The 16,759-nt window shown below is 58.9% G+C and overlaps 7 protein-coding genes across 7 annotated transcripts; 4 read left to right on the plus strand and 3 right to left on the minus strand.

The window, feature by feature from the left end:
* Positions 1 to 525: 525 nt before the first annotated feature.
* On the plus strand, positions 526 to 1,170 carry BDZ90DRAFT_207571 (hypothetical protein; the record flags this gene model as incomplete). The annotated part of the gene is made up of 2 exons (XM_025503983.1): positions 526 to 823; positions 908 to 1,170. Coding segments are annotated over 2 exons (561 nt in total), but the record flags the coding sequence as incomplete, so codon positions are not given.
* A 214-nt stretch (positions 1,171 to 1,384) lies between these two features.
* BDZ90DRAFT_232353 (protein serine/threonine phosphatase 2C) lies at positions 1,385 to 3,554 on the plus strand. Its single transcript, XM_025506215.1, has 3 exons — positions 1,385 to 3,116; positions 3,185 to 3,240; positions 3,335 to 3,554. The coding sequence occupies exons 1-3, from the start codon at positions 1,573 to 1,575 to the stop codon at positions 3,412 to 3,414; spliced, it is 1,680 nt and encodes a 559-aa protein (XP_025361988.1). The 5' UTR covers positions 1,385 to 1,572; the 3' UTR covers positions 3,415 to 3,554.
* Positions 3,555 to 3,737: 183 nt separating this feature from the next.
* BDZ90DRAFT_232354 (MFS general substrate transporter) lies at positions 3,738 to 6,560 on the plus strand. The gene has a single exon (XM_025506216.1). It carries the CDS (start codon positions 3,899 to 3,901, stop codon positions 6,314 to 6,316), a length of 2,418 nt encoding a protein of 805 aa, XP_025361989.1. The 5' UTR covers positions 3,738 to 3,898; the 3' UTR covers positions 6,317 to 6,560.
* BDZ90DRAFT_176711 (ARF/SAR superfamily) lies at positions 6,082 to 7,183 on the minus strand. The gene has a single exon (XM_025503741.1). The coding sequence runs from the start codon at positions 7,135 to 7,137 to the stop codon at positions 6,433 to 6,435; it is 705 nt and encodes a 234-aa protein (XP_025361990.1). The 5' UTR covers positions 7,138 to 7,183; the 3' UTR covers positions 6,082 to 6,432.
* Positions 7,184 to 7,361: 178 nt separating this feature from the next.
* Positions 7,362 to 9,378, plus strand: BDZ90DRAFT_260467 (WD40 repeat-like protein; the record flags this gene model as incomplete). Its single annotated transcript, XM_025508261.1, has 2 exons — positions 7,362 to 9,278; positions 9,355 to 9,378. The coding sequence occupies 2 exons, from the start codon at positions 7,362 to 7,364 to the stop codon at positions 9,376 to 9,378; spliced, it is 1,941 nt and encodes a 646-aa protein (XP_025361991.1).
* On the minus strand, positions 9,355 to 12,587 carry BDZ90DRAFT_232356 (Pkinase-domain-containing protein). The gene has a single exon (XM_025506217.1). The coding sequence runs from the start codon at positions 12,490 to 12,492 to the stop codon at positions 9,529 to 9,531; it is 2,964 nt and encodes a 987-aa protein (XP_025361992.1). The 5' UTR covers positions 12,493 to 12,587; the 3' UTR covers positions 9,355 to 9,528.
* A 188-nt stretch (positions 12,588 to 12,775) lies between these two features.
* Positions 12,776 to 16,605, minus strand: BDZ90DRAFT_232357 (hypothetical protein). The gene is made up of 3 exons (XM_025506218.1): positions 16,132 to 16,605; positions 15,796 to 16,053; positions 12,776 to 15,714 (listed from the first exon to the last, which is right to left on the minus strand). The coding sequence occupies exons 1-3, from the start codon at positions 16,410 to 16,412 to the stop codon at positions 12,870 to 12,872; spliced, it is 3,384 nt and encodes a 1,127-aa protein (XP_025361993.1). The 5' UTR covers positions 16,413 to 16,605; the 3' UTR covers positions 12,776 to 12,869.
* Between the last annotated feature and the right edge of the window lie 154 nt (positions 16,606 to 16,759).

Genomic DNA, 16,759 nt, shown 5'->3' on the forward strand with positions numbered 1-16,759 from the left:
GGGGGCCTGTTTGTGCCCAGCCCCTCCAAGAGGAAAGAGGACGAAGACGCTGAGTGGCGAGCTGAGCAGGTCAAGGAGGAGCAGGCTGTCGAACAGCTTCCGGCACCTGCGGCGTCTGGCTCATCACCATCGGGCAGCTCTGTGAAGGTGTCGCCATCGCGACAGATGACCCTTTACTCACTCAAACTTGGCCCGGGAGGTCGACTGCGACGAGCAGAGGGGAAGGCTGCAGCAACTGAGACGCAGGGCAAGAGGAGGAAGATTGAAGAGACAGAGGCGGTGGATCAAGAGTCTGCAGTGATCAAAGCACCGAAACTGGATACCGATGGCAGCCTTGACGAAAAGCCACCATCTCTCATACGCAAGCGCAGCCCCTCACCAATACCTCGGCACCCCTCCGACTTCCATCAAGTGACCTCCCCCACTTTCCTCGCCAACAGCTACACCCCCTTCCCCGGCTGTCACTACATTTCTTCCTTTCTTCCCTCGCCTAGCTCGACCAAGGATAGCCTCATGAGCAACTCCTCCACCCTCTCCCGCTGGTACGACTCCCTCGCGACGCTTCCCAATTGGCATCAGCCCACCCTCAAGCTCTATGGCCGGTCAATAGTGCAGCAGCGGCCGATCGCGGCTTTCAGCAAGGTGCCTGATCTCAAATTGCGCTACAGCGGCCAGGAGGCAAGGATGGACCCCTGGCCTCCGGTATTGGAGGAGATGGAAGACCTAGTGCGAGACAAGGTGGGAAGGGAGGTGAGATTCAACCATGCATTTTTGAACTTGTACGAGGATGGGAAAGTCAATATTGGGAAGCATAGTGACAATCGTGAGTATTGTCCGTTCCTGAGTGGAATCCTCCTTGCAATTCGTTCTCACCTTCCTTACTTTCTCGCTCGCCATCGCTCGCCAGTCGAAAATCGCGTCATCGTCACACTCTCTCTAGGCGCACCGCGTAAGTGGATCATGACCCGACGCCACCCACCAGGAGCGATGGCTGCAGCCAAGCGTTCCGGCACCAAATTACCGGCGCCAGAGGTGAGATCATGGACGCTAGAGAATGGCAGCCTGTTGGTCATGCAGGGAGATGTGCAGAAGGAGTGGTATCACGAGGTCCCGAAGGAGGGAAGAATCAAAGAGGGGAGGATCAGCGTGACTTTCAGACAATTGGTGTATGATTGAGCGAGGCGATGGAGAAAGTGTAGATGTGTTCTAGTCTGTAGCGTAATGACCAGTGACTGCTGTATGCTGCGAATGCGAGGTGTTTGAGGAGCGAGGCCGAGGAAGTGGAGTCGTTGATGGACCCCGCCGGTCCGCTCGGCTCATCGGGATGAGCTTTCAAGACGTTCGGGCGCGCCGGCAACTCGCAATGCTTCTCTCTTTTCCTCTCTGTACCACATCTTCTCAACTTCACCAACTCAGCTATGCTTGCCTTGACCGACGCCAGTGCGGCTGTTTGAGGCGGGCGACTAGCATCGTCCGCTAAACAGACATTGCTGGCGCTGCGTAGCATACATTGTTACCATCCCTAGGCTGCGCCCGTGCCTGGAAGGTCGCTTCCTCTCTCACTAGCCAGCTATGACCCGGCATCTACTCACTTCAGCCGCAAGCTCGGCATCAGCATCAGCATCAGCATCATCATCATCATCAACCTCGAGTCTCCTAGCAGCAGCAAGAGCAGTTCTAGATGCCTCATCCAGATCAGTCCCCATCTCGCAACGCCGCTCGTACCGCTCCTACATACGCTCCCGAGCCCCCTCTGGCAGCGGGTCCGCTCGCATCCCGCTCGGTACCAGTGTCTTCGGCCAGCTTACATCCAGGGGTGAACGTCCATATCAAGAGGACACCTCCAGTTCATCCTGCCTGCAACTCCCTTCCACAGAGCTCCGTGCCTCCCTCCGGGCCAGCGGCCGCATTTCCACAGAGGCCGAACGGAGATGGCACTGGCCTTCCGAGGGGGAGTCGCTAGATGAGGAGTTGGCCGGGCAGGTAGGATGGTGGGGGGTATTTGATGGACATGGAGGCGATTACGCGTCGAGATATCTTGCGATGTATCTCCATCAAGTCTTTGAGAAGGTGACGCCTGATATGGTGACGGATACTGTGCAGTTTACGCGGGAGCATGGGGGGTACTTCAGGCGCTTTGAGGGAGGAACAGCTTTGAAGCGCTGGGTCAGGCTGGAGGAGTTGAAGCCCGTAAGAGGAGGTGCTGCGGGAAAGAAGCGGGCGACCAATGGGCACGAGGCAGGTAAGGAAGGCGAGGCCTCGTCCTCAGCGGCGACAACATCGCAGCAAAACCCTCAAGCCCATGCAGACGACTCCCCGGCTACAGGTCCCGCGCCAGCCGCAGCCACGTCCAAGTCAAAAAGCCAGCCTACACCCGACTGGCAGGACAATGGTCTCACGCGTCTTGTCCCACCGCCAGACAACATGAAGAACGACGCCCTCACTTTGGCCGAGCGAGCTACTCTTGCCTTCTTGGTCGCAGATAGACACATCCTTACGCGCCACGCACAGCCCGGAGCAGAGTTGGCACAGTCTAATACACCGCAACGTCGTCGCGGGATTCAGACCGGGGATGCGCATTCCACGACGTCCTCGCCAGGGAAGGATCGCGCTCGAGCCGCGAAGAATGGTGGTGGTTCAACGGCCTCTGTCCTCACCCTGCACAGCCTGGACAGTCCACCAGTCGTATGGTACGACTCCTCTCTCCTGCAACTCTCCATCTACCACGTAGGCGACACTCGCGCTCTCCTCTGCCCTACAGTAGACGGCCAAGCCATTCCGCTTACAACACACCACCATCCGGACGCCCCATCCGAATCTGAGCGTCTCCGCCGACTAGGCGCAGGCGTAGTGACAGACTCCTTCGGTGAAGCGCGTTGGATGGGCGCTCTCGCGAATACGAGAGCGCTGGGTGATGGACATTTCAAAGCTGCTGGGGTGACGGCCGAGCCAGAGGTACTGAGTCAAGTGATAAGGGGAGAGAAATATTCTCATGTGACCCTCTTTAGCGATGGGATCTCGAGCGTCATGAGTGACCAAGAGGTTGTGGATCTGGCACGCGGGGCAGGACATCCACAGGAGGCGGCGAGGAGAATCTTGAAGTTTGCGGAAGAGCTGTGAGTGCGAGAGTGGCAGCATCGTTGGGCGATCACTGACTTGATTTGAGACTCTCCGTCCCTCACAGAGGCGTCGAGGACAACGCAACCGTATTGGTTGTGCCGCTCCTTGGCTGGGGAAAGAGTGAGTTTCGGGCGCATGGCAGCCTTCGCAGCGCCTGACTTCCCTCTCGATCAATCAACTGACCCACCTCTCCTCTCTCCTTTGTCCTCGTCAGTCGGCGGCACAGATACGACGGCTAAGCAGCGTGAATTCAGGAAAAGCAAGACGGACGTCTTTCGTGATAATCGGCACTGATGGTGCGCGTCCGCGGCGGGATTTATTACAATAGAGACACTTTGCTTGTTCTGATGATGCGTAGAGATGCTACCTCTTTTGTTCGACGACGACCGTAGCGTTTCTGTTGAAAGATGAGACAAGGCAGCTGAGTCATACAGCTGAGACGATCAATTGTAGCCTGTGAAGCGAGACGGGACGATGCGGGGTCGAAGGTCACGCACGCACGAGCAAAAATAGGCTCACGGGGGAGGACCTGCAGGCAGGCTTCGGGCTGATTTGGCTGAGTGTGAGTGGTGGTGGTCGACTCTAGCTTGAAGGGGCTTGAAAACGATTCAATCAAGCACCGCACAAGCGAACCGCCAACGGCCCGTTTCTTACTTCTTGGCTTTCTTGACTCCACTCGTCATTATCTCCATCTTGTCAGCCTCTACAGATCTTCGCTCCTCTCATCTCATCCACTCATCCAATCTTCCATGCTTTGACTGCCATTCAGCGAGGCGTCATGCCCTCCAACATCGAAGCGAAATCACGACGCCAGCCCTTCGAGAGGGAGGGCAGTACCGTGCAGATACCGTCCCTCTCAGCACTCACATCCTCGAGTAGCCCAATGGCGCACTCGCCCAAGAGCATCAAGACCTCTCTGCCCGACACAGCATCGGCAGGACCGCTCTCAGAGCCTCCTCGTGGATCAGTCACCCAGCGGCGCTACCGTCGAGGAAGCGCGGCGACTCAAGACACAAGTTCCTCCACGTCGTCCTCGCTGAGGCAGAGGGCGTCTAACGTGCTGGCAACGGCTGTCGGTACTGCGGTCGAGGCGCCGCCGGCATCTGTCACGCATGTCGTGCTTGGACGAAGCTCATCAGACGTAATTGAGCCGGAGCCAGAGGATCTGGGAGATGGGATTGGTGTCGATGACAAAGAGACAACCAAGGGAGAGTCGCCATCTGAAGACGAAGCTGAGAAAAGCCCGAAGCAGCCTCGTGGACGCTTCACCAAGCTTCAGTCCTCTCTACGGCGTCGCACTCTCTGCTCTCCGCACCTCATCCTCCCCCTCCTTACCCTCTTCGGTATCGTCCTTTCCCTGGATCGTCTCCTCTCCTCCTCCCTCCAGACCCTAGCAGCCAACAGCCTCTCCGCCCACTCCTCCCTAGCCTTCCTCTCCATCCTCCGCTCAAGCATAGCGGCACTGGCGGGCCCGCCTTTTGCCGTACTGGAGAGCAAGGCGGGCGGAGGGTGGGCATGGGGGATCGGTGCAGCCCTCTATGTCCTTGGACATGTCGTGTCTGCCACGACGGGCGTGTCAGGAAGTAAGGGAGGCATAGCTCAGTACGCTCTAGGCGTTTCACTCCTCGAGCTTGGGGCAAATGGAGTCCTCGTCCTTCAGCAATCTCTCGTAGCCCGCATTACCACGCCGCGCGATCGCGCCTTGGGCAACCTGCTGCCGCAGTTCAGTTTCGTGGTCTGGGCATTCGTGAGCGCGGATATATTCGCGGGATTGGACGGGAAATGGAGGTGGGGCGTAGGACTTTTCGCTATTGCGGGTGCGATTGTGCTGGGACCGATCGTCGGGGTGGTGGGGTGGGGGGAGAGGGAGCAGAGGGAGGTGAGGAGGCGGGGATCGTTGACGCCCAGGGAAGAGGGGACGAGTGAGGATCAAGCTGAAGGCAAAAATGTGGCCATTGCGACGGTCGCCGCCTCGAGCTCCACCCAGGATCTCGCAACGCCTCTCCATCGCGGTCGCCTCCGTCGGCTGTTAGCCTCTCTCCACTTCCTGATCATCGCAGCCGATCTGCCTGGCCTCCTCCTCCTCAGCTCTGCAACCCTCGGCATCCTCCTCCCAATCACCCTCGCAGGCCAATCCACCACCACCTCCCGCTGGCTCGAACCGCAACTCCTCGTCCCGCTCCTCACTTCCACCTTCCTCCTCCTACCAGCCCTCATCTACTGGGAGCTCCGCCTCTCCCCGCAACCGCTCCTGCCGCGGTCCCTCCTGACCTCGCGCACCTTCCTCCTTGCCTCACTAGCCCAGCTCACCATCTTCGCAGCCGTAGGGTGCATGGGTACCTACCTCCCAACGTACCTCTACGTAGCCAAGCACACCACCGCAAAGACGCAACAAAACGTCTCGTCCATCTTCAATTTCTGCTACGCGCTTGCGAGCCTGCCATTTGCCATTGCTGTGCGATACTGGCGCAGAGCCAAGGGCATCAATGTGATGGGAGCCGGGCTTTTCACGGCGGGCGTAGGGGTGATGATCTGGACCAGCTCGAGCGCTACGCCCCTCTTTGGCACGATTGCCGGATTGGTGGTCACAGGAGTCGGGGCTGCCGCTAGCGTTGCCATCATACCAAGCGTAGTGCAGGTAGAGGTGCAGAGGAGGCAGGTTCGGGCGCTGCAGGAGGCGCAATCAGCTTCGAAGGGCATTGCAGCCTCGACGACGCTCATCCGCCAAGATGACCACGTAGTCAAGGCAGTCGCAGCGCTGAATATTGCCAACTGCCTCGGCTCTGCTCTTGGCGCCGGAGTGGCCGGAACCATCTGGACCTCCTTGATGCGTGACTACCTCGCCACCTCCTTGTCAGCCGTCTCGAGCGGCTCGGCGGACGAGGTCAACGAGGTGTACGCCCAGCCGCTGACATGGATCGCGTCCCATGCGGTGGGCACGGGAGAGAGGATCGCCGTGGTGGACGCCTACGATAAGGTGTGGAGGATCATGCTGATCGCAGCGACGGCGCTTGCTGTACTAGGAGTTGCGGGTGTGGTGGGAATGCCGGCGCTAAAGTTGGGCGATGCTGCGGAGGACGGGGGAGACGAAGGGTCTGAGAAGCAGTCCACTGAAGCTGAGAGTAGCGAGAGCGGGGAAGGCCTGCTCTGCTTTGTCCATTCGGCCTGGCGCCGACTGACGGGAGCAGCGAGGTAGCTGCAGACAGACCCAATTGCCCATGTACTGGTATTTTATGATGTGTCCATATGGCGTGCTGTCTCCCGGCTGCCTCTAATCGAAGATCAAGTCACCATGTTGTAGCTGTCGGCCCGTTACGCTGCTGCAATCGTCGGTGCAGTGTTGCCTGCCTCGTCGTTGACGGCCTTGACAGCGACGGTACCTTGCATCGTCGAGCTGCCCCAATACAGTCTCCTCTCACAGTCGCCAACCAGCCACTTCATCCCCTCGTTATAGCCGTCACCCCGCACGGCAGAACAAGCCATGACTTTGACAGTTGCTCCCCTCTGCTTGGCCAGCTCATCAAGGCGCAGCGTCCTCCTCACTTCTTCCAGCCCTTTTGCTCCCGGAACATCTTGCTTGTTCGCCAGAACGAGCAGAGAGGCTGAGGCCAGACGCTCTTCAGCTACGACGAGGGACCAGAGCTCCTCGCGACACTCGGCAAGGCGAGCAGCATCATGTGAGTCGACTACCCAGACGAGGCCGTCGGTGCGCTCAAAGTAATTGCGCCAGTATGGGCGGAGCGTTCGCTGCCCACCTATGTCCCAGAGGTTGAGGGTGAATTGTCTGCCCCTTCTGACTGCCTGCTGCGACTTTGCGGTCTCGTCGTTGCCATGTGCAAGGTCAAAGGGCAAAGAATGAATCTCGAATCCCAGGGTAGGGCTCTGCTCCTGCCAGTCTGGTGCGTTGAGGAGTCGCTTGACGATTGTCGACTTGCCGCTGTTGTCTAGACCGAGGAATAGAATTCGTAATTGGCGCTCTTTGTGATTGGACTTGCGAATGATGGTGAGGAGACCCATCTTGTCGAGATGGACTGAGGGCGAGGAAGTGTTGGTTGACCAGTTGAGACGCGGATAAAGAGGCGAGGCGAGGCAGCAGCCATGTGGGTCCTCTCGAAGTGAGGGGCCGACCTCCACGAGGGGCGCACGGGCTTCAGGTCCTTGCCAACGAGAAGAGCAACACAGCCGGCTCATGCAATTCATCCTTTCTTCCTACCACCAACATCACATCACTCTAGACCGCCATGTCCTCTCCTCCATACACGCTCAGCAGCGTAGTCCCACCCAATCCGACGACGGTGCGCGGTCAGTCGACTAAGTTGGACGTCTCCCCAAACGGGGATCGCCTAGTCTACACCAATGGCCGTTCAGTCATCATCCGTCCCTTCCCCAACAACACAACGTCCTCAACTCCCGCTCCAACAATCATCTACTCACAACACGCCCAACCAGTCAGTGTGGCTCGCATCTCCCCCTCAGGAGCATACTGCGCCTCGGCCGATTCCTCAGGCTTGATCCGCATCTGGGACATCCTAGGCTCAGACCAGACGCTTAAAGCAGAATATCGTCCCTTTGCGGGGGCCGTACGCGATCTAGCATGGGATGGCGAATCCAAACGTCTCGCAGTAGTAGGACAAGGCAAGGAGCGCTTCGGTCACTTCTTCTTTGTCGACTCGGGCGCAAGCTGTGGTGAAGTGAGCGGGCATGCAAAGGTCGTCAATAGCGTGGCCCTGAGGGCACAGAGGCCTTTCCGAGCTGTTGCCGGTGGAGATGACAACAACCTTGTCCTGTACAATGGCGTTCCCTTCAAGTATGCGAGTACAATCAAGGAGCATGCTCGCTTCGTGCAGGCTGTAGCGTACAGCAAGGATGGAAGCCATTTCGCCTCGGTGGGCAGTGACGGCAAGGTATTGGTGTATGAGGGGGCCAGTGGTGAGGTTAAAGGCAAGGCAGATCTGGGTGCTGGTACCATCTTCGATGTCAAGTTTGCTCAAGATGGCAAGACGCTCCTCACCTCGGGCGCAGATGGCTTCGTTCGATCCTTTTCTGTGCCAGACTGCGGGAAGTTGGGGGAATGGGACCTTAAGGCTGGTCACGGAAATGCAGGTGACCAGCTCGTAGGATTGGCCCTCTCGTCCGCCTCTTTGGCTCTCGCTCTCAACCTAGCAGGCGAGCTCATCACCTTCGACCCCTCCAAGCCCGGCTCCGCACCCAGCGGGAGGCACGTCGCCCCGACCAAGGGGATCAGCGCCGCACTTCAGCTCAAAGATGGGCAGGTGCTCGCCGCTTCGTGGGATGGCAATGTGTACAGCTATCGATCCAAGAATGGCGGCAAGGAGTGGTCCGTCCAGCCCACGCAGGGGTACAAGGCGGGCGGACCAGTCGTCACAGCTTTGAGCCTCGCGCCGGGAGGAGATGGGGTCTACGCAGTCGGAATGGACGACGTCCTCCGTCGTATCTTGGTCTCGTCTGCAGCCCCGCAAGTAGACAACACTTTCAGCGCATCGCTGCCCTGCGCCGCTCGTGGAGCCCTAGCAGTTGACTCAGCGAGCGGGATAGCATACATCGCTTCGGCCTCCTCCGACGAGGTGCTCGTTCTCTCTCCCTCTTCGCAAAAGTTCGAAAGACAAAAGGTACCCTGCACCCCGACCACCACCGCCGTTCTCGCAGACAGCTATGTAGCCATAGGCACTCAAGACGGGCGTGTCCTCCTCTACGAGCCTTCCGGCAAGAACAGGTCACTCGCAGAGCAAAGCCCACTCCTGACCTTGGAGCGCAATCGTTCGGCCGTGACGCACCTCTCGTTCCAGCCCCTTCCCTCCTCTTCATCGGGCAATAGAGTCCTCACATCAGCAGATGGATCAGGCAAGATCCTCCTCTACTCCCTTCCCTCGGGCCAAGCTCTCGCAGGGGTCAACTGGGTCTTCCACTCTTCCCGTGTCGACAGTCTCTCATGGCTGCCATCAGCCGGTGGTGAGGAGGACGGAGTTGCTGTCAGTGGCGGGTTGGACACGCATCTATACCTCTGGGAGAGGAGCAGGCCGATGGGCAAGAGGGATGTAACCAAGAACAGTCATGCAGGTGGGGTCGGGTGGGTTGACTTTGTGGGTGGGGAAAGGGAGCAGGTGATCAGCGCCGGGAGTGATGGGGCGTTGAAGGTGGTGAGTAGTTGCGAGCGGCCGAGGCACCATGGAAGGTGATGACGAGACTGACAAGACTGACCTCTTCGCAAAATAGTGGCGTGCCCCGGCTGGCAAGTAGACGGCAAACAAGGCCAACCGCACTTTTCATCACACTCAGCGTGCTTCATCTCTCACGTCTTCTCCTGGATATCACGAAAATTAATGGCAAAGCTCGACAGATCTTCGACTGCTTCTCCCGGCCCCCTCCTTCCCTGGCCCCTCTGCCCTCTCATACATCCTCCTCTATCTGCTTCCTCATCTCCATCACCACACTAGCAGGTGCCGGACCAGGGCTACGCACGACGGGCTCGCCCTCACGCGTAAAGAGGCGGATGAGCTTCCCTTGCTCGTCTCTTGCCCCATTACCATCTCCGTTGCCGCTGCCGTTCCCACTGCTGGCATGCGAGCCGCTGGCTGAGCTGCGCACTCCCGAGGAGGCGTCGCCTTCTTTACCATTGCTGTGTGGCGATGGCGAGGATTGAGAACCCGTAAGCCAGGAAGGAAGGCGACGTGAGGCTTCTTCGAAGAAACCCGCGACACTGCTTGTGACACTGGCGGGCGTGGTGCTAGCCTCCTCCCGCTTCTTCTGCTCCCCATCCCCCTCCTGCCTTTCCCTCGTCTCACCACTTCCCACAATATCATCCAGCCGACCAGCCGCCGCCTTCTGCAATGCTCGCCCTTTCCCCTCCTTCTCCTTAGCGAAATACATCTCCGCGCCTCTCGGCCAGGCACGTTGCATCTTGCGCTCCAGACGTTGCTCTAGGTCGCAAAGGATGGAGGCGACGGAGGATGTAGTTGGGTCGACATTGGGGTCTGATGCGATCTTACAGGGATCAGAAGCAAGAGACTGGGCGACAGAATCGTCTTGCTGTGGCCGCTGAGCATCTCCATTGGTCTTGCCTTTGCCTGACTCGCGCTGCTGCTCTCCCCCCTGGTCTTGACATTTGCTCGAGTCATGACTCTTCGCTTCGTCCCTGATCTCGCTCTCGCACTCTTCGTTGGAGACATTGCCTTTCCCATTCCCTCGAGCGCCCCCCGGAGAGGCAACTGCACTCTCCGCTTCGGGCTCCTCAGTCAAGGTAGGCTGTGTTGGAAGCTGCGAAGACTTCTCGCCAGAAAATGCGCCCTTCTCCTGACCCTTTTCATGCTGCTCTTGCACCGCACTCCCGTCGTCCGACGTCGAGAGGGAGCTGAGGGCATTTGTGAGCATGTTGAAGGGGCCTCCGGTACCACTGCCTTCGCCTCCATCCGAAGCCTTGGAGCTGTCCGTGCGATGCTGCTGCTGACCCTGCTGGCTGCTACGCCTACGCTGCTGTACCGGCGAGCCCATTGCGGTAGGTGAGCTCATGGAGAAGCTGCTGTATGGGCTCGAGACCACTGAAGCGATTGCTGACCCAAAGGCTCCTGCTGCTGCTGCTCCTCCATCTCCCTCCTGCTGCAGCTGAGGGCTCTGCGTACCTGGCGAATTGGTATTCATCGAGCTGCGACTGCGCGCCCTCTTGAACTTGCTGACCGCCCGCGCGATAGTGAAGATGCTTGTGATGCGGCAAATGGCTCCCTTGATCTCCTCTTCTGTTACCTCCTGCACTACTTGCTCCAGGTTGCGCGCCGCAGATACCAATGGCTGATGTCCTTCTACGGTCACCCATGGCTGTTCGCGGGCGGACTCGATCGTCGTAATGCGCTTCGCTGGATCTTTTTCGAGCATAGAACGGAGCAGGGAAGAAGAAGAGGAGGAGAGATGTGAAGGGTACTCCGGCTCTTGCGTGCGGATGGCGTCGTAAAGGTCCATGAAGTTGTCCTTGTCGAAAGGCAGGTGGCCCACGAGCATGCAATATAGCGTGACTCCAAGCGACCAAACGTCATCTCTTCGGCCGCTACGCTCTCGGGCGGGGACGCCATCCACATCTTCGTCGTGCGGTGAGCCTCCGGAGGGGCGTCTTTGTTGCTGTTTCATATTGTTGGCCGAGCAGAGCTCCGGACTGAGAAAAGCAGGTGTGCCATGACCTTTTGGCCTGTCTTCTGGATCTCTTGCCGCATCTACTCCCTGCGCAGGGCTGAACATCTCGCTAACGCCGAAGTCGACGATTTTGCACCTGCCTCCCTTGCCGGCGCCCTCTTCATCCTCTCCTCCACATCGCAGCACATTGTCCGGCTTGATATCCCTATGAATGATATCATGATGATGCAGGAACTCTAAGCCGAGCAGGATCTGAACAAAGTAGTTTTGGGCTACTTCCTCCTCGAGTGGAGTGGTTTGCTGGTGAAGCTGCACGTCGATAATCGGACCGCCTGAGCAGTACTCAAGAACGAGGTAGAGCTCATCTCGTCGCGGGTCGTCGAGTGCTTCGATGATGGAGACGAGATTTGGGTGGTCGAGCTTCTTCATGATGGCAATCTCGCGTCGGATGGGTTCCATAGGGTCGCGAGGAGTGGCTGGAGTTGATGTGTGAGAATTGGAAGTCGAATTGCTGTTGGAACTACTGCCCGCTCTTCGCTGCTGCGGGGGTGGTGGTCTTCTCATCTTTTCGTATCTCTTGCTCTTCTTGAGTCTAGTCTTGCTGAATTCCTTTACCGCAAAGACATGTTGGGGGTCGTCCCTTAAACACCCTTGGTACACGACGCCGTAGGCCCCCTGACCAATAACGCGGGTGAGGTGATACTGATTGATGATTCGGGTGCCGTCCTTCTCGTCTTTGGCACGGGCATCAAGGGTCTCTTTGTACTCGCGCGAGGGATGTCGACTGTGTGGTGTGTTAGTGCCGGACGACGAGGGGCCTGCGTACGAGGTCGAGCGTTGATTTGTGGGGAGCTGCGAGCGAGAGTGCGTCTCGGAGGCGGAGCGCATCATCTGATGTTGGTGGGCATTGCTTTTCGACGATGAGGATGGAGAAGACTGTTTCTCTTTACTGCCATTGCCGCCAGGGAAAGTGAATGGCTGAGCACCTCTGTCAGAGGATGGTCCAGACTCAGAGGTGCCGCCGCTGCCCTCCTGAGGCGACAGGAATGCTGAGTCTTGCTTGGGTATCTGAGCATGTGACGATGAAGGCGATGAGACGATGGGGTCTGGCGTCTCCATCATGGATGAGCCAGTCTCCGTCGTGGCCGACGTCGTTGTCATGCCCTGGCGACTCGTCGCTCTTGATGTCGACGAGCTGCTGGGCGATTCGTACCGCGCCGAGGATGACAGCATCGTGCTCGGCGCGCCAGCGAAGATGTGATGGCGATGGGTGGGGATGAGGACAGGATGCAACCGTGAGGAGGACAAGCGGCCAAATGGCACTGATGGCAACGACGCTAAGCTACCTCGCTCCGTCGCTCCCTCGACTGGCCATTACTCCTCGCCTCTTGCTCTCGAGCCGCTTTTGCCAGGCTACAAAGCTCCGGTCCAATTTCCCAGTCCGCCTGCCGCTCCAGTGCCGCCATGTCTCTCGCGCCGCATCGCAGCCGCGCACAAGCCAGGCACCGTCACGCAACTCTCGCAGGCATTATGATTTGCAATTCGAAAGTCACAACTCGCAAGCACAAACGTCTGCCTCCTTGCTCCCGATCAGACCTACTGTCCACTTTTCAACCCTCAAGCAACGTAACGAAGTTGCTCGGCATCAAGTTCCTCCCCGGCTCTCTCCTCTCCTCATCCAAGAGCTCTCCCTGCCACCACCCATCCGCATCCGTCTGAGTGACGGCAATGATATCCCCTTGAGTGAAGGAGAATTCCTCGTCGCTTTGCGCTTGATAGTCGAACAGAGCCTTGACGTAAAACAGGATCGGGCGATGCGAGAGGTCCGAGTATTGGCCTGTTGGGGCAGGCGTTGAGGACGTCGAGGGGGGACGCGCGATTTGCTGTTGGGATTGAGTCGAGACTGTTGACGCGGGTCGAGCGCCCTGGTTGGCATACTGCGGCTGCTGCTGTTGAGCCTGCTGGGGCTGGGGTTGGGGCTGCTGCTGCTGCATCATGCTCTGTCGTTGATACTGGTGCATGTAGGCCGCAGCAGGGGACTCCGCCTGAGCAGGCGCGGGGGCATGGCCCTGTTGCTGTGCATGGTAGGACGGCTGCGCTTGGTGCTGCGCGTACGCCTGATGCTGCTGCTGCTGATGAGGTGGCTGAGCACCATACTGCTGTGCCCCTTGCTGCATCGTCGGGAAGCTCTGGCTAGCAGACGGCTGGTGATGGCCGTACTGCTGCTGCTGCTGCTGCTGCTGTTGATGCTGCGGCTGTTGATGCTGAGCGTACCCATACCCACTCGCCTGGCTGAGCGACCCGCTTGAATCCTGGTGGTTGAAGGGAGGAGCGGCTCCGTACGCCTGTTGAGGCTGCTGCTGAGGAGGCTGATGTGGGCGAGCCTGCTGCTGGGGCTGATGAGCATAGTAGCCGCTCTGCGTCGACGGCGCCTGAGCGTGAGAAGGCGCAGGGCTGGGCGCGTAGTGATTCGGTGTGATCGTGAACTGGCTGCTCGTCGCTGGCACGGAGGGTGTACCGTAGCCGCCTGGCTGCCCACCACCATGGTAAGAGCTGGTCCGCTGCTGATGTTGCGGCTGCTGCTGCTGCTGTTGAGGCGTAGGCTGGCCCTGATGAGGCTGGTAATAGGGCGAAGCAGGTGGCTGCTGGCCGTACCCCTGATGCTGCTGCGGTGGAGGCTGAGCATAGCCCTGCTGCTGAGGTACCGGCGTAGCATGCTGCTGGGGAGGCGGTACGCTCCCTGCCCTTTGCATGAACTCTTGGGCCATCTGGTCGTGCGTGACAGAGCCAGACGCATCCAGCGAGATACCCAGAGGAGTAGTGGAACGCTGCGGCGGGCCCTGCGCTTGCGAATGTCCATGATGATGATGAGGGCGAGCCGTCGCAGTGGACGCATTTGAGGGCTTATGCTGCTGCTGTTGCCCGTGATGCTGCTGTCTCGACGCCGGCCTCCCAAACGGCTGCGGACTAGGGCTACGTCCTCTCGCCCCAACTCCAGCGAAACCGTCCACACCAGGCACAGGGCTCTTCGATCTGCCGGGCACATTGCTCGCCGACGACTTACTAGGCGAAAGCGGCGCTTGTTGACTGCGTGCGGAAGTCATCGAATTCTGACGCGAGATGCTTCGTCGCTCTCCGGGGAAGGACTGGCCGTACGACCCTAGAACCTCTTCGACTGGCAAGGGGGAGGCGGCACGTGGGGGAGCTTGCATGAAGGCCGCGCCTGGAGCTGGAGACGTGGGTCGATCTGATCCGGCATTGATCGAGGCAGGGCGCTGTTGTTGACGTGAGGAGGGACGACCTTGAGCTTGAGAGTGAGCAGCGCCGCCCGGCCCTGCAGTGGGAGGCAGAGGGCTCGTAGCAGGGTTGGGACTCTTGGTATTGGGTCTCATGCGGAGATTGGCCAGAGCTTTGGCGATCGGATCTTCCTCCTCCGACCCAGACGTTGATGTGGGTATCTGCGGCTCAGAGGTCGATGGCTTTGCTGCGGAGTTTGAAGGTGAGGCCATGCTTCCGACGCTGTCCCTGTTGGCGATTGACGGTGTGCGTGCCAGGAAATTTTTGGTCGACATGCGACGCTCAGCCTTGACGGGGGACGGTACGTTGTCGGCGGACTTGCTTGGCCCCGCAGCAGCGGCCATTCCAGGAAGGCCGATGCTGCCAGGCGGAGGCTTGAAGGCGGCTGGAGGCGGAGGAGGCTGACCTTCGTCTTCCGTGCCGCGCAGCATTGATGGTCCACCACCGAATCCGTCGCCGCTGACCGAAGGAAGAGAGACAGGCATCCCTGCTGCCCCACCTCCGCCTCCGCCCATACCATCGTCTCCACTATTGCCATTGCCAGCACCTGGCGGCGGTCCACCACCACCCACCGTGCGTCCTGCAGATGCACCCGGGACGAATGGCTGGCTAGGCGGTACAGGCTGCACGACCCTTGTGGAGTTGCGCTGGAAGTTGGCCGTGTGGTACGCCGGTCGTGCCGGCGGAGGCTGTCCTTTACTGTAGTTGATATACTCCGGCGGATCCGGGATAGCAGGTCCCGTTCCTCTCTGCTGAATGAAGACCATGACATCCGACGGCGTATCGCAGCTTTCCAAAGCGACTCTCACCCTCTCGCAGCCCTCATCATCCGCAACGCAGACCGCTGAGATCGCATTCGCGTAATTCCAGAGATTACTCTTGATAAAGTCGAGCCTCTCTTCTTCAACGTCCTGGCATTGATCGAGATATTGCTTGAATTCGCTGTTCCACCGCAAGGTTGTGTCCTTCAGTGCGCGGACAAAGTTCTGGTAGTCCTTCTCATTTGCTGCGACGGTGCTTTGGGCCTTGTCCAGCTTCGAGGTCACCTTGTCCAGGTCTCGGCCTTGGACCAAGCTCGACTGGGCAGTATAACCATTGATCTTGATGCAGTCTTGCTCGTAGCGTTCCCGAGATTTGTTGACGTAGTTCTCTTGCGCTCTGGGCGGGGAGAGATCGAGGAGGTCAGTCTTGTGCTCTGCGCCCAATGCCGTTGTGAATCTGGGTTGCGTCTAGTCTCACTGCTTATTCTTGAAAAGCTTCTCGATAGCAGCCGATGATTGCTTGCGAGCTGCATTGACTTTGGATTGGAAGTCTGCTAGACTCCCCTCTAAGTCCTTGCGTACCATGCCAGCCAAGTCTGCATGCACCCTGGAAGTCATGTCAAGCTCTGCTCGTACCACGTCGAGAGCATGTCGAGTTGCTCCTGTCTCATCCTTGCCCAATGCCGTCTTGGACAGCTTTGCTAGGCGCTTGGCATAGTCTGCTTCGATGTCGGCTCTGCGCAGCAGCGGAGAGGACCAGGATGGGATGGTGAGTTGGGCGGCCAGCGCATGCATATAGTCTCGTTCAACTCACCTCTCCTTGTACAACGCCCTCACATCATCCATCGTCCTGTTGCCCGTCTTCATCCTGTGCTGTATCGCCTCGTATCCGGCGTCCCCCGACCCCCAAAATGCATTGCAGAAGTTGCTTGTGTCCTGGTGGAGCTCCCGTCGAATGTACTCGTCCTCTGCTGCAGCTCTCCTCCCTGCCTCACCACCATCGAGGCCCATAGTCTCCGATGAGCGTGAGCGCCGTGACGCTGCTGAGCTTGAACGTGAGCGATCACGGCGATGGTCTTGTGGTGGAGCTGACATGGCGACGCGAAGTCGAGTGGTCCTTGTCGTCAAAGGAGGAAGAGAAAGGGATGGATGAACGCGCCAGAGCGTATCGCAAATGAGTTCGAGACGTAAGATGCACAAGCGACGATCGACGATCTCAAGCTTGCTCAGCCTTCTTGAGGAAGATGGCTAGGGGTATGAGCCGTGGGGCCAGTGGTCGGGAATGAAGGTGTCGACCAACCAAGGAGGGTGGCTCGACCACCGCCCGCCGCCCACTTGAGTGCCTCGACTGCCTCGACTGCCTCGACTGCCTCTTTCTGACAATCACAGCCACACGCACACAACGCCTGCACGCGTCGTCGTCGGAGACGGAAACGAGAGAC

The sequence above is a fragment of the Jaminaea rosea genome, assembly GCF_003144245.1.
Source record: "Jaminaea rosea strain MCA 5214 unplaced genomic scaffold BDZ90scaffold_7, whole genome shotgun sequence".
NCBI classification, from domain to species: Eukaryota; Fungi; Basidiomycota; class Exobasidiomycetes; order Microstromatales; genus Jaminaea; species Jaminaea rosea.

What these genes read in the sequence shown, in the direction of transcription:
- BDZ90DRAFT_232353 (XM_025506215.1), top strand. Translation starts at nt 1,573, where the DNA reads ATGACCCGGCATCTACTCACTTCAGCCGCAAGCTCGGCATCAGCATCA. An exon ending in TTGAAGTTTGCGGAAGAGCT is followed by an intron (nt 3,117 to 3,184) that starts GTGAGTGCGAGA and finishes CGTCCCTCACAG; the next exon opens with AGGCGTCGAGGACAACGCAA. An exon ending in GCTCCTTGGCTGGGGAAAGA is followed by an intron (nt 3,241 to 3,334) that starts GTGAGTTTCGGG and finishes TGTCCTCGTCAG; the next exon opens with TCGGCGGCACAGATACGACG.
- BDZ90DRAFT_232354 (XM_025506216.1), top strand. Translation starts at nt 3,899, where the DNA reads ATGCCCTCCAACATCGAAGCGAAATCACGACGCCAGCCCTTCGAGAGG.
- BDZ90DRAFT_176711 (XM_025503741.1), bottom strand. Translation starts at nt 7,137, where the DNA reads ATGGGTCTCCTCACCATCATTCGCAAGTCCAATCACAAAGAGCGCCAA.
- BDZ90DRAFT_232356 (XM_025506217.1), bottom strand. Translation starts at nt 12,492, where the DNA reads ATGCTGTCATCCTCGGCGCGGTACGAATCGCCCAGCAGCTCGTCGACA.
- BDZ90DRAFT_232357 (XM_025506218.1), bottom strand. Translation starts at nt 16,412, where the DNA reads ATGTCAGCTCCACCACAAGACCATCGCCGTGATCGCTCACGTTCAAGC. An exon ending in AGGGCGTTGTACAAGGAGAG is followed by an intron (nt 16,054 to 16,131) that starts GTGAGTTGAACG and finishes GCTGCTGCGCAG; the next exon opens with AGCCGACATCGAAGCAGACT. An exon ending in AAGCTTTTCAAGAATAAGCA is followed by an intron (nt 15,715 to 15,795) that starts GTGAGACTAGAC and finishes CTCCCCGCCCAG; the next exon opens with AGCGCAAGAGAACTACGTCA.